The 17718-nt window shown below is 44.5% G+C and overlaps 1 protein-coding gene across 1 annotated transcript; it reads left to right on the top strand.

Annotated features, from left to right (window-relative positions):
- Positions 1 to 317: 317 nt before the first annotated feature.
- Positions 318 to 17548, top strand: PAICS (phosphoribosylaminoimidazole carboxylase and phosphoribosylaminoimidazolesuccinocarboxamide synthase). The gene is made up of 9 exons (XM_062198797.1): positions 318 to 451; positions 4779 to 4976; positions 8210 to 8388; positions 9780 to 9959; positions 10050 to 10163; positions 10786 to 10869; positions 11949 to 12129; positions 13894 to 14052; positions 17259 to 17548. Exons 1-9 carry the CDS (start codon positions 436 to 438, stop codon positions 17423 to 17425), a joined length of 1278 nt encoding a protein of 425 aa, XP_062054781.1. The 5' UTR covers positions 318 to 435; the 3' UTR covers positions 17426 to 17548.
- The last annotated feature ends 170 nt before the right edge of the window (positions 17549 to 17718 follow it).

Here is a 17718-nt window from a genome sequence, read left to right as displayed (position 1 = left end):
TCTAGTCCTCAAGGCTGGGGTGACGAGGATAACGGGGTTAACATCCTGGCCCTCGCCCAAGACGCACGTGTCGCGCGCCCCTCCGCACGTGCCTTCCCCCGGCCGGGACGACTTGGTACGCTCCAAGCCCTGACTGGCTTCCACCGGCTCCGAGGGGCCCCAGCCTGCGGACGGCCGCGGAGCGGGGAGGGGCCGCCAGTGCGCGCCACTTTCCGGCTCCCCGGGAGCGCCGCCCGGGGGCGGGGTCGCGGCGGCGCGCCTGCGCGGCGGGAAGCCCCGGGCAGAGGTCCTCCCGCGTGCATTCGCACGTAGATCGCGGTCGGCCGAGCTGCGCGGCGGCCGCCGACCCTGCGAGAGCCCCGCCTCCGCTGCCCGCGCGCTGCGCCTCTCAGGCCTCTTTTCCAGAATTTTGCGGCCCTTGGCCCACTCGGGATCATGGCGACGGCCGAGGGTGAGTGGCGGGCGCCCGGGGCCGGCCGGGCGGCTGAGGCGCCTGAGGCGCCCGGGCTCCGGGCGGACGCACACGTGGCCCGAGCGCCCGGAGCGCGGGCCGCGGTGGCGCGGAGCGAGCGTGGGGCGGGTCCCTGGGACAAAAGGCGGTCGGAAGCAGTCAGGTCATGAATAGCTATTGCAAAGCAACTGCTTGAAATTCTGGTGTTGACTTCAAACCCTAGAGCCTTGGTTGTTCCAGGTTCATGATTAAACTGGAAATCTGGCCAGGTTTCGTGCAGTGTGGTCTTTATTTTTTTTTACTTTTGAAAGCAGTCTTTGATGGCTTTGCTGAGTTCCGAAACCTGCAGGCAAAAACAAAAACAAAAAGGGTTGCTAGCTTCATTGTGCATTTACCGCATTTACGTCGTAGCGGTAACCTTTGTGCTCAGATCGACTGGAAAGATGGTTCTTGCCGTGGATGTGAAATCGGACGTGATATGATGTTTCCTACAAATATGCAGTGAACCAGATTGCTTGTGTCATTCGCCAGTACGTTCTTTTTCCACGTAGGAGACAAACTGGATTTAGATGAGAAAGTTGTTAATGGGGCCCGGCGTGATGGCGAAGGTTCGAGTCCTGGCCCGGGAAAGCAGCAGAGGATGGCCCGAGTGACTGGGCCCCTGCGCCCACGTGGGAGGCCTGGATAGGGGTCCTGGGTTGGCGGTTGCGGCCATGTGGGGAGTGAACCCTCGTAAAAAGAGTTGTAAACTCGCCATTAGCCCTCATCAGTCTCTTCCGAACCCCTCTGCAAAGTTCCAGCGTTTTGATAATTGCACAACCGCTCCATAAAACCAAGGGCTGGGCCAGTTTTTCCTGCAATCAGGGTGCCAGAACCTGGTGGGACCTCTCAAGTTTTTGTTCCAGCACTTACATCTTGGATACCATTGGCAGGTTAGCTTTCCCAGAACGAAGGCCCTTCTTGCTCAGAAAAATGTTCAGTGGCTTCCCTAGAGCTGTTGCAGCCCGTTCCTAAGTTCCTTTGCTTGGAACCCTGCATAAAGCTGTCCTTCCTCTTCCACCCTAATTTTTCTTGGTAGGAATCCTTACCCTACATTCCAGTGAGTTTAATTCACAGATGTCACATTTTATTTTTGCTTTTTTTGTTGTCGTTTTAGAACAATGCTGGCTAATAGAAATACATAAATTTGTTTTCTAACAGCCCTCTTTCTGAAGTTTTTTATAAATTTGGTAAAATGAGTTTTAATGAATTTTGTTTAACCCAGTATATCCCAAATATGAGCATCTCGACATGTGATTTATAGAAAAATTAATTGAGGTATTTTGCATTCTTTTTTTCTCATTGAGTGTGGTGTGTAGTTTATAAATAAATCACATCTCAGTTTGCAGTCCTCATGTTTCATGTGTTTGATGATTGCCTGGTTAAGTTCTTTTCTCTGGAAATTCTATGCTTTTGATAACTTTTAAATTTCAATTCCAGGAGCCATTCTCAGTCCTCCTCTGTCTCTTCTGAACTCACCTCATAATTGACAGCAGTTTGGCACTTTTAGCATGTGTCTCTGATGGTTTACCCATTGCCATTGCTGTCTTATTTCATAACTGGGCAATAAACAGAGATTGAACCATTCTTGCCTCCTATAGCTCTTTTGTCCACCACACTGAATCGGTTCTCTCTCTCTCAAACATCTTTTTTTTTTTTTTTTGACAGGCAGAGTGGACAGTGAGAGAGAGAGACAGAGAGAAAGGTCTTCCTTTTGCCATTGGTTCACCCTCCAATGGCCGCCGTGGTAGCGCGCTGTGGCCGGCGCACCGCGCTGATCCGAAGGCAGGAGCCAGGTGCTTCTCCTGGTCTCCCATGGGGTGCAGGGCCCAAGCACTTGGGCCATCCTCCACTGCACTTCCTGGCCACAGCAGAGAGCTGGCCTGGGAGAGGGGCAACCGGGACAGGATTGGTGCCCCGACCGGGACTAGAACCCGGTGTGCCGGCGCCGCAAGGCGGAGGATTAGCCTAGTGAGCCGCGGCGCCGGCCTCTTAAACATCTTGAGTCTACTCCCACTGCTTTTCCCTTAAACTGTGACATTTCTTGCCTGGTTTGCTGCTACTGCTTCCTAACGGGTCTCTGAGTCTGGTTTTGTTCCAACCAATCCTTCGTTCTCCACACAGCAACCACAAGGATCTTTCTGGAATGCAAATCTAGCATTTTACTAAGAGCTTAAAAGCCCTATCTATGGTTGTTCCTAGGATACAGTCAGCTCAATCAACTTGGCTTACAAGGTCTGAGGAAATGGAAGAAAAAGGAACTGAGGAAGTGGGCAGGAGGGGGATAAGAATTCCATTGAGGAAGTTGGAGTGCTAGGCAGGGACTGGAGAAGTCTGGAGCACTAAACTGGGGCTATATGCTGGAGGGTTTTTGTTATCTGCAAGAGGTGAGCAAGCTCTCACAGGTGCTGTTTCACTCCCACATGCCTGCAGCTAGGAGCCATGGACTCAAGCCAGGTCTTCTCCATGAGTGACAGGAACCGGATTACTTGAGCCATCACCACTGCCTCCCAGGGTCTGCACTGGCAGGAAGTGAGAGCTGGGGGTGGAACCCAGGAGCTCTTGATGTGAGAAGGGGGTATCTTTGCTAGGCCAAGTGCCTGCTTCCCCCTGCAGGGTTTTTTAAGCCTTGTTGCTGAGTCTGGTGGATATTATGTTAGGAGGATACAGATTCATCCTCTAAATTAGGTGCCCTAGGGTAGCAGCTATTGTGCTGAGCTGTCGCTAGTGCTTGCCTCTGCCAGCTGCTAATGTGAGCCCTGCACAAGTCTTGGGTCTCACTTCCTGCTGTCCCCGTGGCGAGGGACCTGCACCCACAGCGCTGGTGCTGCAGCCACACTGCAGTTCTGCTGAACACCCTGCACTGTCATTCCACCGCCGCCAGTCACTCCCTTTCTTCCTGGCTAAATTTTGATCGTTCTTCAGATCTCTACCTAGTTGTCACTTTCTTCTAGACTTCCCTCTCTGCCGTCTAAACTAGTTTAGGTAGGTGGCACTGCTATGAACATGTGTTTCCACAATCTGTGGTTATCGCGTTAACTTACTGTGATGCTGTGTGTGGTATCAGCCTGGGTCCTTCGAGAGCAGGAGCTATGTCTCCTGCGCCGATAGATCCCCCGGTGCCTGGCAGTGGGTGCGTTCAAAAAGTGCTGATGCTCGGAATGAATCCAGCTCCAGGAGCAGGAGGGTGAGCGCCCTTCTGGGAATGTTTCAGTCCTCAAACTTCGTCACCTGTGTCATCATCTAAATCTTTCTCATGATTAGGATCTCCTTCCAGTAAGGTCTTGTGGCATCAGAATTAGATTGCTTTGTGCCTTCGTCCTCAGTTTGCCGCAGCTGTTGGTGAAAGGAAGGGGTTAAGCAGGTAGGAGAGGCCAGGCGAGATTAAGAAATAGAGAAGGGTGCTTCCAAATGTGCTTAACTCCAGTGAAAAGAGGAGCCTCCTCTGTTAACTTGAGATCAAGAAAATCATCTGTTAAATTTTCTTTTAGCATTTTTTTAGCCATTAAAAAGTCTACTATCAAATCTCTCAGATTTATAGTATCTTAGTTTGAAGGTTAATATTATAGATGAATATGCATTCTTAAAATGGGACATAGGCCGGCGCCGTGGCTTAACAGCCTAATCCTCCGCCTTGCGGTGCTGGCACACCGGGTTCTAGTCCCGGTTGGGGCGCCGGATTCTGTCCCGGTTGCCCCTCTTCCAGGCCAGCTTTCTGCTATGGCCTGAGAAGGCAGTGGAGGATGGCCCAAGGGCTTGGGCCCTGCACCCGCATGGCAGACCAGGAGAAGCACCTGGCTCCTGGCTTCGGATCAGCGAGATGTGCTGGCCGCAGCGGCCATTGGAGGGTGAACCAATGGCAAAAAGGAAGACCTTTCTCTCTGTCTCTCTCTCTCACTCTCACTATCCACTCTGCCTGTCAAAAAAAAAAAAATGTTTTTTTTAATTCTGCTTCCGCTCAGGCCTGAGTGGTAGGTTGATAGCAGGAAGAGCACAAGACTTGATATCATAACATTCAGGATTTTGTCTAACCCTGCTGTTTCCTAACTGTATAACCTCAACCATTTTCATTTAGTTCATTTAGTTTTCTGATCTGTATATTTACATGATCATTCCTCACCCAACATTATGCCAATGAAATGCGATTCATAAGAAATTACTAAGGTTTATGGAGATTATTACTTAATCCCCCTATGTGTTCATTGATTCATCATTCCAGATGACTTAATATTCCGTATTCAGGAAATTTCTTCCTGAAATCTGATGCATTTGTCTTTTATGCCCACAGTACTGAACATTGGTAAGAAGCTCTATGAGGGCAAAACAAAAGAAGTCTATGAATTGTTAGATAATCCAGGAAAAGTCCTCCTGAAATCGAAGGACCAGATCACAGCAGGAAATGCAGCTAGAAAGAATCATCTGGAAGGAAAAGCTGCAATCTCAAACAAAACTACCAGCTGTATTTTTCAGTTATTACAAGAAGCAGGTAAGTGGCTCCCTGCATGGCCGCCTCTGCCTGTGCACTTACTCTTGCACTCTTGCTTTCTTGGATCGTGTTCATGAGCAAATGACATTGTTTGGGTCAGCTACATATTACTCAGCAGTCTTATGTTCCAGTTGTTCTGGGAAGCAAGTAAGTGGCTCCTGCACCTCCTCCTCGCCCTGTTTCTCTCACACACTGGTCTCTTTCATGGGGAGATGGTGCTGTCCAAAGTTAACATCACATTTGGCATGTCTCATAAACTCAGTTCATTTAAGGCAAACCAGGAGCGCTCAGATTTGCTGTACCTCTTGGTTTAGAAGTAGCAATAGCATTTAGTTAAATCTTAGTGAATTTGTATCAAGACCATCTTCTGTCTTTAGGAGCTGAACTGTGAAGGAAGCCTGCTTTGGTATTGAGTAGCTCCAGCTGGTGGTCTCTGATTTACTCCTTGTAGAGAATTATAAGGAAAATTGTAAATCATTTCTTCTGCCTCATGCATGGAGGTGATAAAGAGTTTCAAATCCCTCTTCTACCTGAAGGCCCCAGAAGTATTTGAACATGGCAGCTACATCTCATCCTGCCTTTTCACAAGTGAGGACTCTGAACCACATCCAAGATTGCCAGAGTTCCCGCCTCCTTAAAAAGTTAGCAGCTGTATTTCCCATAGGGAATTCAATACAAAAGACTAAGAGTGGAATATTGTCTGGAGGTTCACTGGAGTAGAGGAAGGGGAGTTGTTTTATCTCCACAAAATAGCAAAGTAATTCGAGTTAAATCCATTCTGGTACTGCCTGTGCATAGTTCTGCCCCTTCCACACTATCCTGTTGCATTTTGTAAAACAGTGTGGGGAAAAAAACGTTATCCACGTCATAAATCTATGTCATCGGCAGTGAGTATATTACTATAAATTTAAAGAATCTCATGATTCCTTGGTCACTGGAGCTAGGGTTTTTTCTTTTTTTAATGTATTTGAAAGGCGGAGAGAGAGAGAGAGAAAGAGTTAGCTTCATCTGCTGGTTCACTCCCCAGATGCCCACAACAGCCAGGACTGGGCCAGGCTGAAGCCAACCAGGAACCCAGAACTGCATCCAGGTCTCTGACATGGCAGGGACCAAGGACTTGAGGCATCATCTGTTTGCTCTCAAGATGTGCATTTCAGGCGGCTGAGTCAGAGGTGGAGTAGCTGGGGCTCAAAGCAGGCGCTCTAGTATGGAATGTGGGCATACCAGGCAGCAGCTCAACCCACTGCACCACCACGCTTGCCCCTAGGGTTTGTATTTTAAGATTCACCACCTCTTTTTTTTTTTTTTTTTTTTAAGGTTTATTTATGTATTTGAATGACAAGTTACAGTAGAATCTTTCATGCACTGGTTCACTCCCCAAATGTCCTCAACAGCTGGGGTTGGACCAAAGCCAGGAGCTTCTTCCAGGTCTCCCACGTGGATAGCAGGGCTCAAGTACTTGGGCCATCTGCTACTTTCCCAAGGACATTAGCAGAGACCTAGCTTGGAAGTAGAGCAGCTGGGACATGAACCAGTACCCATATGGGATGCTGGCATCACAGGTGGCAGCTTAACCCATTGTGCCACAACACACCCCCACACACACTCCAGTAATTATCTTTAGATTACTTTATTTGGCACACTTAACTAAAACATAATTGGATCACAGGCAGTATTGAAAGGTGTTTTCTATATGGAGTACTGTGAAGTCAAGGAAAACCTACATTATCAAACATTTCTAGGCAGATTAATTTTAGGGAATAAATTAGAAATTTCCTTCAGCCCATGTAATTTTTACTTGCTAATAGTTAAATAAGGGGGCCGGTGCTGTGGTGTAGCGGGTAAAGCCACCGCCTGTGATGCTGGCAAGGTTTGAGTGCCAGCAGCTCCACCCTGAAGCAGCTCGCTGCTTATGGTCTGGGAAAGCAACAGAGGGTGACCTAAGTGCCTTGGGCCCCTGCACCCACGTGGGAGACCCAGAAGAAACTCCTGGTTCCTGGCTGTGGATCATCCCAGGTGGCCATTGTGGGCATTTGGAGAGTGAACCAGCCGATGGAAGATCTCTGTGTCTCTATTCCACCTATGCCACTGTGAGCTGACTGCTGTAGTGCATGGTCCTTCCAAGTCACAGTATGTGAGTGACACACACTAGCAATGTTGATGGGCGGTGTAGACAGCTGCGATAACATGAGGGAAGTGCTTTTCTCACCACATGCAGTCATGGAACCTGCTTCAACAGTTAGCAGTGTGTTAGAAGCCGTCATTACATCACCTACACTTTTAGGGTCTCTTTTAGAAACACCCCACTCCACACCTTGGGGCCAGCGTTGTGGTGCAGTGAGTTAAGCCACTGCCTGCATTGCTGACATCACGTTATGACCACCCGGCAAGTCTCAGCTGCTCCACTTCCAATTCAGCTCCCTGCTGATGCACCTAGGAAAGCAGCAGCAGATGCCCCAAGTAGTTGGACCGCTGCCACCCATGAGGGAGACCTGGAAGAAGCTCCTGGCTTCAGATCAGCCCAGCTTTAAACTTTGTGATCATTTGGAGAGTGAAGAGTGGATAGAAGATCTCTCTCCCTCCCCCGATCCAGCCCCTCTTTCTCTATAACTGCCTTTCAAATACATAACTTAAAAAAAAAACAAAAAAGGAAGCCCCACTCCCACCCCACCATGGAGATCATTATTGGTCATTATGTGCTTTCAGCGCCTTTAGGCGTGAGGGAGGGTTTTCCTCTGAATGACAGTAGCTGTATTTATAATTTAAGTGATAGATTTGGCTACTGGTCTGTCAGGTTTGGTAGGCAGATGATCAGATCTGATGAATGATTAACAGACCAGCCCTGGAAGCCAGGCGAGCAGTTGCCTCCTCCTGTTGAGGGTTGATTGAAGTCTCCTGGTTGCCCTTGGGCCTCATCATTCATTAAAAGTTAAAATGGATATTATGCTTCCTCCCACTTCTCCCATTCTCTCCTGGAGTTCCTGTTAATGCAGCACACCACAGTTTATTTTATTCCTCTCTCAATGGGATCTGTAAGTCGGACTTCATAGACAATACAGAGAGCAGTATAGGTTTTGGATCCTGACGTTCTGATTCAGTATATAATTTGCCATGTAACATTAAGATGAAATGATTTAGTGCAGATTGGTTATTATAGTTTTATTTGCCTCAAATATTTTTTAAATAAAACTTCAAAGCTTTTAAAAAAAAAACCTCCTGTCATTGATGTGTAGGCATCAAAACGGCTTTCACCAGAAAACATGGGGAGACAGCTTTCATTGCGCCCCAGTGTGAGATGATTCCCATTGAGTGGGTTTGCAGAAGGATAGCGACTGGCTCTTTTCTCAAAAGAAACCCTGGCGTCAAGGAAGGCTACAGGTTTTACCCACCTAAAGTGGAGATGTTTTTCAAGGTAGGTATTTTATGCTTCTGTGTGTTACTGTAGTGTAGGTACAGGCTGTAGAGATTGAAACATTATTAATATTTTTGGTATTACAAATGTCATTCCATGAATGTTTGTCAGTAATGTCCATTCCTACTAGTGATAATATATCAGACGTTAATAAAACGTCCGTGAAAACTCTCTTAACCTTTGGGCCAAGGTGTCTAAGAAAAGGAACAGTTGGGGCTGAATGTGCAGCGAGTGAAGCCACCACCTGACGCTGGCGTCCTGTTTGGGCACTCGTTTGAGTCCCAGCTGCTCTACTTCTGATCCAGCTCCCTGCTAAAAGCCTGAGAAAGCAGTGGAAGATGGCCCAAGTGCTTGGGACCCTGCCACCCACTTGAGTTCCTGGTTTTGGCCTGGCCCAGTCCCACTGTTGTGGCCATTTGGGGTTGAACCATCAGGTGGAAGATTTCTCTCCACCCCCATAACTTTGCCTTTCAAATAAATAAATAAATCATTTTTATTTTTAAAAAATTAACAAATTAAAATTAGCAGTTATAAGGAAGAGAAGAAAAGTAACATTTAACCCATTTTTTAAAAAACTATTGGAATCTATATTCTAATACAGGACAGTATCAATGGCTCTTATAAGTGACTAGATGCAATAATGATTTAGGAATCAATGATTATGCTATTTTATAAAAAGATTTTTTTGAAATGTAGAATTAACAGAATGAGTAGTTATGAATTTTTAAAGTAGTTTATCCATTTCATCTTGATTTGTGCTGTTAAGCATAGTTCTACTTGAGAACCAATGTCATTGTTGCGTTTTAAATCAGTCAGTTGTATTATGTGTCCATGTTATGACTTTAATAATAAAAATCAAGAATTCATAAAATAATTGCATGTGAATTTGGGATACTACTTGGAATAAAATGAAATTATTTTCTCCCTTACCTCTTTGAGATCTCTTGGATTAGCAAATAGTGTCCATAGAGACTTATAATTCTGTACAGCTTCTTATTAAAAAAGAGGAGAGGTTCAGAAAGCTGCATTTTGGAAAGATTTGACTGATTGAAATGTGTTTGGCTTCCCTATTATTTCTGATGACTTATTAAGGAAAAGTAAAAATCAGAAACATAAGGTATATTTAAATTAGGGTATAAAAAGAGGGCAGATTCTTTCAAATACTTGATAACCTAGAACATGTTGCTTGCCTAAATTCTAAGGTAACTGTTGAAACTAGACAAAAATAATTGGTTTGAATTAAAGGATATTATAAACAAAAATTTTTTTTCTTTAGAGAAAAATTGATATTTTTGAGGAATTGATGCTCCAGGAGGAAAGGGCTTTAGACTTTCCGGACAGTCCAAACACTTGGGGTTTCTGTTAACTGGGCTGCTCTGCTTCATTCTCAGGATGATGCCAATAATGATCCCCAGTGGTCTGAGGAACAGTTGATTGCTGCGAAATTTTGCTTTGCTGGACTTGAGATAGGTCAGACGGAAGTGGACATCATGAGTCACGCCACGCAGGCTGTTTTCGAAATTCTGGAGAAATCCTGGTCGACCCAGAACTGTACACTGGTGGATATGAAGGTGCAGACAGAACAAGGGGATTGAAAAGCAAGTGTTGTGATTGAGGAGGATAATTTTTAAAAACTCTCCTTTGTGATGTGCTGTTTCTAGATTGAGTTCGGTGTTGATGTAACCACCAAAGAAATTGTTCTTGCTGATGTTATTGACAACGATTCCTGGAGACTCTGGCCGTCAGGAGATCGAAGCCAACAGAAAGACAAACAGGTGCGTGATGCTCAGGCTCCTTACTGCTGGGAAATCAGACTGGGCTAGAGCATGGAGCCGAGAGGAGAGACAGCTGTTATCTCCTTCTGAACCTCATTTGTTGATCACTATTCAGTTTTAAAGGGAAATATCTCCTGTATCCCGATAAGGGAATGCTACTTTATAAAAAGGTTTCTCAGTTTATTATCTTAACAGACTCATCCAGCAATAACACAGCAAGTATCTGTCTTACTTGGCTAGTTGAACACTAAAACTCTTGGAGAAGAAGTGTGTTGACAGTTGTGTTAGAGTATATGCAAGATCTAACTGTACCTCTTTTCCCCCCAAGTCTTCCTGCTCTGTACTGTGAGAAATGAAATTAGGGTAAAACCCTCTCTATACTTAAGATCTCCAGGGCAGGCAATTATGTTTGCTAGTGCAAAAAGCATTTAGTTTGACATGAAAGTAAAACTGTTATGCAGCTGAGCTTTGTCTAATTGGGGAAATGAATTTGTAGACAGATACATTTTTAGATACATCACTTGCAGGGCAGACCCTTCATGATCACTGCCCCAAACCCAGAAACCAGGTAGCTTCCGACAGCGGAAGACACTTGTTTTCTAAACTTTGTCTTACTTTCTAGTCTTACCGTGACCTCAAAGAAGTGACTCCTGAAGGGCTCCAGATGGTAAAGAAGAACTTCGAGTGGGTTGCAGAGAGAGTGGAGGTAAACCTTCACAGTAAACCTGTACTGTATTGTGTTCTCCTCTGAGAAAATCTTGTTTCACACAAGGTGTGGATACTCTCAGTGCTTCTCTGTCAGCGACTGTGCAGGAGAGGGGCCCCTACAGGGAGTGGGCAGCCTGTACACTGGCACTTCCGCTGTCGAGTTGGCCTATCCGTGCCTGCCCGCCCTGGTAGAAGAAACTTTACATTTCCTGCTTGCTTCTCCCATCACTGCTCAGGGTTTGACCTCGGGGTGGATAAAACTTAATGTAGCTTTTTAAAATATTGCTTTAATGCTTATGGGATTTGTACTATAATTCCATAGAAGCTGAATGGGATTTGTGGTTATCCAAGGCTCATACTCACCTTTCAGAACATTAATTACATGAGAATATACACTTTGAGCTTCAGGCAACCCACTGGGAAAGATTTATAGCATGATTTCTAAATTTGCCTATTATACCTTAAGAACCTCCATTAAACAAAATGCCCTAAAACTTAGGATGAAATAGTTTGCTATCATTTCCTGACTATTAATGAAAAAGATTTGAGTATGTATTCTTTTTATTAATAAACATAATTTATCTGACTAAAAATCTGATGGGGGGGCAAGATTTATGTGAAAGGCAGAGCAACAGAGAGACAGAGATCTTCCATATGTTGGTTTTACTCCCCAGATCAAAGTCCATCTTGGTCTCCCACATGAGTAGCAGGGGCCCAAGGGTTTGGGCCATCCTCTACTGCCCTCCCAGGCACAGTAGCAGGAAGCTGGATTGAAAGCGAAATAGCCAGGACTAGAGCTGGTGTTCCAGTATGCAATGCCAGCATTGTGAGCAGCGACAGAACCGTTCTTGGTCCCCTGTTTATGTCTTGATTATGAAGACCACTTTCCTTGATATATAGAGTTTATTTTTAAAAATTTAATCCTCTATCATTTGTTCTTTTTTTATCTTAAATTTGGTCTAAGAAAAAAATATTTTGCACACATGTAATTTTATTGTAGAGTATACCTCTGTAAATCAACTGTTCTTATGGTACTCATTTTTGTTTTTATTTTTTCTATCTGGTTTTCTTTTCCAGTTGCTTCTGAAATCAGAAAGTGAATGTAGGGTTGTCGTCTTGATGGGCTCAACTTCTGATCTCGGTCACTGTGCAAAAATCAAGAAGGCTTGTGAAGCTTTTGGAATCCCATGTGAACTCCGTGTAACATCTGCCCATAAAGGACCAGATGAAACCCTGAGGATTAAAGCTGAGTATGAAGGTAACTTCAGAGAATTAGAGCACTCTGGGTGCTCCTTGGACTTCGTGACGCTGAAACAGAGCTTTACCACAGTTCCAAGGGACCATAATGTGACATGCTAGGCTTGTGAGGTACTCCTCTCCAAAGAGCTTAAGATACTTCAGGAGCTTGTAAAAGAAAGGAGCGGGGGGAAGAATTGGAATTGTAAGCTGAAAGGTAGACAGAGTAAAAATGTGAGAACTTCTGAGGTCTTCACCTGCTGAAGACGCCCCAAGCATTCTTTCTAATGTGCTCCAACAGATCATGGCTCCGTGTCTGTCGCAAGAGTCCCAGAGTTGGAATAGGAGAGCTCTCTGGGAATGAGCTGCCCTTCCTGGGAAGCAGTCAAACATCGTTAAGAAATAATTGCAGTACATAGTACATGATGGGATAGCATTGATCTAAAAGAGAGAGCTGGGTTTACAACCCAAATGTATCTCAAGTGAAAAAAAACAGTGATTGGCTGTTCCTTCTACAGGTAATTGCTATGGAAATGTACTTATTAATTTGGAGGAGGTGGCAGGCAGGGGAAGGGTCTCGAACCCCTTGATGAGCTAATGAACCTAGAACTCTTTCACCAAGAAACTCAACTTTGGATTCTAGGTTACAAATCTCTGCTTTAGGAAAGGGATACTTTTAATAAGTTCATCAAAGAATGAAATGATTAAGAGTTAAGCATATATGTTTACAGTTTAATATGTTTCACATAGAGGGTCTTTAAAAGGATTTGTTTGAAAGGAAGAATTACAGACAGGGAGTGTGAGAAAGTTTTCACTGGCTGGTTCACTTCCCAAATGCCCATCAGGGCCAGGGCTGGGCAAACTGAAGCCAGGAGCTCAGAACTCCATGCAGGTGGCAGGGACCCAGCTACTCAGGGCATCTTCTGCTGCTTTCCTGGGTGTGTTAGCAGGGAGCGTATCGGAAGGGGAGCCGCTGGGACTTGAACCAGCTCTCATTGGGTCATCAGTGCCCAGCCCTGGATAATTTTTTTTAAAGATTTATTTATTTATTTATTGGAAAGGAAGAGGAGAAGAGAGAAGTTTTCCATCTGCTGATTCACTCTCTAAATGGCTGCAATGGACAGAACTGCCCCAGTCCGAAGCCAGGAGCCAGGAATTTCTTCCAGGTCTCCCACGTGGGTGCAGGGGCCCAAGGACTTGGGCCATCTTCTACTACTTTCCCAGGCCACAGCAGAGAGCAGGATCAGACCTGGAGCAGCCGGGACTCTAGTGCCCATATGGGATGCTGGCACTGGAGGCGGTGGCTTTACCTGCTTTGCCACAGTGCCAACCCCAAGGATAATATATTATTAAACTTGCCTTCAATTCTTTTTTCCATGAAGTGCTCCTGAACCTTCAGTCACTGCTCACTGGGTGTCCCTGGCCCCCTTTTGATTGCAGGACTGCTCCATGGAAAAGATCCCTTTTCAGTTGTTGACACCCTTTGTTTCCAGCAGCCAAAGCAGAAGAGGCCTGTGAGCCATCCTCCCGACACCCTCTCACATCCCCTTATATTCTAGAACTTAGCCCAGCATATCCAAGCTACTTTATTATCTGACTTACAGTCAATGGCCGAGTGAACCTACATTATGAGCATGTGTCTCATAACTGGGTCTCATTTATGCTTTCTCCAGAGGAAACTACTTGGAGAATTTAATACCTAGAAGTCTTTCTGAAACTAAACAAAAACCTATCCTTAAATCTCCTTTGAATGTTTAACGCCATGATAAATGTGTGGTTTCCCTAGGGGATGGCATCCCTACTGTGTTCGTGGCAGTGGCAGGCAGAAGCAATGGTTTGGGCCCAGTAGTGTCGGGTAACACGGCATATCCAGTTCTCAGCTGTCCCCCACTCACCTCGGACTGGGGAGCACAGGATGTGTGGTCTTCTCTTCGACTACCCAGCGGTAAGAAAAATGTTCTGACTGCATCTCAGCACATCAGACACGTCGCACAGTATCAGGAACACTTGGGCATGACTCGGGTCCAGCCGCAGCACTTCACGTTTTGTTGTGTCTGGACATTTTAGAGCAGACAGTGCTATGTTTTGTACCTCAGTATTTAAGTACGTACCTATCTCTGAACGATAAAGACTCTAGTTTTAAATCGTAATCGCACCCTCCTACCCAAGGAAACTTAGTAATCATTTCTGAAAATCATCTAGTTTCTGCTTGCTGTTCAAATTTGTCGAGTTACTTCTTGTTTTTAACAATTGGGTTCTTTTTTTTTTTTTTTTTTTTTTTAAACAATTGGGTTCTTGAATATGGGATCCAGTACAGTTCTTATAGTGCATTTAGTTGATACATTTTGTAAGTCTTTTTTTCTATAAAAATTCATCGACCTTTCATTCTCTCTGGAGAATTTTCCACATTTTAGATTGGTTGATTATGTTCCTAGGTGAGAGTAAACATGCTCTTAGTCGCTTGTAGTTTCTGTAAACTGATGGTACGATTGAGCTCAGACTTTTTTACTCAAGAATACATGATTCAAGCTGCGGAGTTTTTGTAAACAGTTGTACTGCCTTAGTTTAGGTACTCAGAATCTCACGTGCTGTCAACTTCCTGAGGACCTTCCACTCAGGAGCTCTTTCCCACGGTCATAATAGGGTTAAGATCTGGCATTCCCTGCCTCAGCTGTGCCTGCTGTCCCAGCCTGAAGTCTATTTAACCTTTAAAAAAACTGAAAACTCTCCTGTGGCACTTTTTTTTTTTTAATTGATGAAATTCTAATAAAGTCTGGCATTTACTTAGAAATAATTTGCCAATGTTGTTTTATTTATTGATTTGTAAGTCAGTTACAGAGAGAAAGGGTGACAGACCTCCATCCATGGGTTTACTCTCCAAATGGCCATAACAGCCAGAACTGGGCCAATCTGAAGCTAGGAGCCAGGAGCTTCTTCCAGGTCTCCCACACGGGTGCAGGGGCACAAGCACTTGGGCCATCTTCCACTGTTTTCCTGGGCTAGAGAGTTGGATTGGAAGAGGAGCAGCTGGGGCACGAACCATCACCCATATGGGATATGTCACAGGCCGAGGCTTAGCCTTCTACGAGCGCCAGCCCCCGTCCTGTGGACTTTTAAAGGGTGGTTGTGGGGAAGGAGAGCTGAAAGCCCAGTTGTCTTGGACTTACGGTCAGTACTTTCTCTAAGCCCCGCTTGCACTCCCACTTCCCAGCCGCATTTGAGAGGCTGGTACCACAAATTCCTTGACCTTTAGGGGGTTCCATCATTTCTGTCAGGTTGCCTCTCATCTTTCCCTGATACCAGTTTAGGATTGAGTTTTCTTAACCTGCTAAGTTAATTACCAGTCCTTTTGCCTTGCAGCTGCCAAAACATTGCTTTTGTGTGTGTGTGCCGATTTCCTCCTGTCCTTTTACTATAGTTGTTTTCATATGATTGCAGGGATAAATCTTATGCTTGCTCCATCTTCAACTGTGCAGATCTTTAATTACACTTCTGATGATATAAAATTTTCTAGCAGATTTGTATCTTTTAATGACACGAATTGAGGATACTTTGAGTTTTACAGTGGCCTGTGAAAAACCCTGATGTCTGTCTTTCTGTTTTCATGCTTACCAGATAACCTGATATTTTACTGATCAAGCTTTGCTGGCATCAGAAGGGAGTCTAAGCAGGAGGCACAATTTCAGACTGAGTGGAACACTCTACTCAGTATGCTAATAAAGATAACAGTTGACGTTCACTGAGCACTTGCCATGTGCCAGCACTGTATTAGAAATTCATTGTGTCATCTCAGGTAGCTGCTCGTTATCATTTCCTTCTAGAGGTGAACTGATGAGGACGCTAACATTTGTCAGCAGCTCAGCCAATGCACTACAGTAGGAGAGGCTGCGTTGATAATTAATACAAATTAGTAAATGGACCTTCCACTTTTGTTCTGTTATTACTATGGATAGTGAGAGTCAAAAAGCCTGATAAATTCCAGGAATAGTGGGGAAATGCAGCTTTGAGATCTCTAAGCCAGCCACTCCTTGACTCTTGTACAGTAAACATAATGTCACCTCAAACTGCCTGAGCAGACAGTGTGGCCCCCAAGGATGTTACTTTTCTTACTCCACTGTTTTTAGAGCTTAGTAGGTTTTTGTTTTCTTTTTAAGCTTTATTTATTTGAAAGGCAGAGTTAGACAGCTAGAGAGATCTTCAGTCTCCTGGTTCTCTCCCTAAATGGCCATGACAAGCAGGGCTGGGCCAGGCCAAAGCCAGGAGCTTCTTCCGGGTCTCCCACATGGGAGACCCAAGCACTTGGCCCATCTTCTGCTGCTTTCCCAGGCACTTTAACAGGGAACTGGATTAAAAGTGGAGCAGCTGGGACTCAAATCAGTGCCCATATGGGATGCTGACATCACAGGTGGCAGCTTTACCCACTATGCCACAATGACAACCCTATCTAAGTGTATAACTTCACATTTTTTAAAAAAGATTTATTTATTTATTTGCAAGACAGTTAGAGAGAGGTACAGAGAGAGAGAGAGAATATCATCCTTCCACTAGCTCACTCCCCTGATGGCTGCCATCTTCTACTGCTTTCCCAGGCCATAGCAGAGAGCTAGATTGGAGTGGACAGCTGGGACTCCAACCAGCACTCATATGGATGGTAACACTGCAGGCGGCAGCTCCATAACTTCAGATTTAAAACTACTCCTTGCATTTGACTTCTTTGCTTATTAAAAATGTTAAAATAGTTCAAATGCACAGATAAAAAGATTAACCAGGAAATTGTAGCAATAATTTGAAACTCTCAAGTTTGTCTAGTAATAGGTGCTTCTACCCATTTACCTTGTTCCTAATTTTATTTCTATTGACGTTTACCAGGTATTTAAAGGGAGAATATATGTGAAAAGATTGGAAAGCGTACATTCATTTGCATGTAGAGTCAAAGAGAATGACAAAAAATGATGTGCATAAAATATTTCTTCTTTTAATCATTTTGGCACTTCAGCAGGAAAGAAACTCCTTCCACAGATTCTGTTTTAGACAAGGACATTAACTTTTTATTGTCTTATTGTGTTTCATGTATCTATGTATAAAAGGGTTTGCAAGGTGGTCTCATTATGAACTGACAGCTTAATTGTCTTTCCCTTTCTGAACCAACAGGTGTCAGCTGTTCGACCATTCTTTCTCCGGAGGGATCTGCTCAGTTTGCTGCTCAGATATTTGGATTAAATAACCATTTGGTATGGTCCAAACTTCGAGCAAGCATATTGAACACGTGGATTTCCTTGAAGCAGGCTGACAAGAAAATCAAAGAATCTAACCCATAAGAAAGAACACTATTGCATTTTGTAGGGAAAACTATACATTTTTAGTTTCGCCGCGAAATTAAAAAAATCAGGAGAGTTGAACCAAAACCAAATTTACTAATGAATAAATGCTGCTTCTCCCGATTCATGGATTAGAAAATCTCATATTTAATATTTCTTTATAGGTAGTGGAATTACTATAAGGACATTAAAAAAGCTAATCTGTTATCTGTATTGTTAGCTACATAACATAACCAAAGAATTCTATTTCACAAATGCCACTGTTGTCTCACTATGCCAACAGTGAATGCCCT

The sequence above is a fragment of the Lepus europaeus genome, chromosome 8 (assembly GCF_033115175.1).
Source record: "Lepus europaeus isolate LE1 chromosome 8, mLepTim1.pri, whole genome shotgun sequence".
Lineage (NCBI taxonomy): Eukaryota > Metazoa > Chordata > Mammalia > Lagomorpha > Leporidae > Lepus > Lepus europaeus.
The sequence above is the reverse complement of the archived record's forward strand: the minus strand, read 5'-3'. Positions and strand labels throughout refer to the sequence as shown.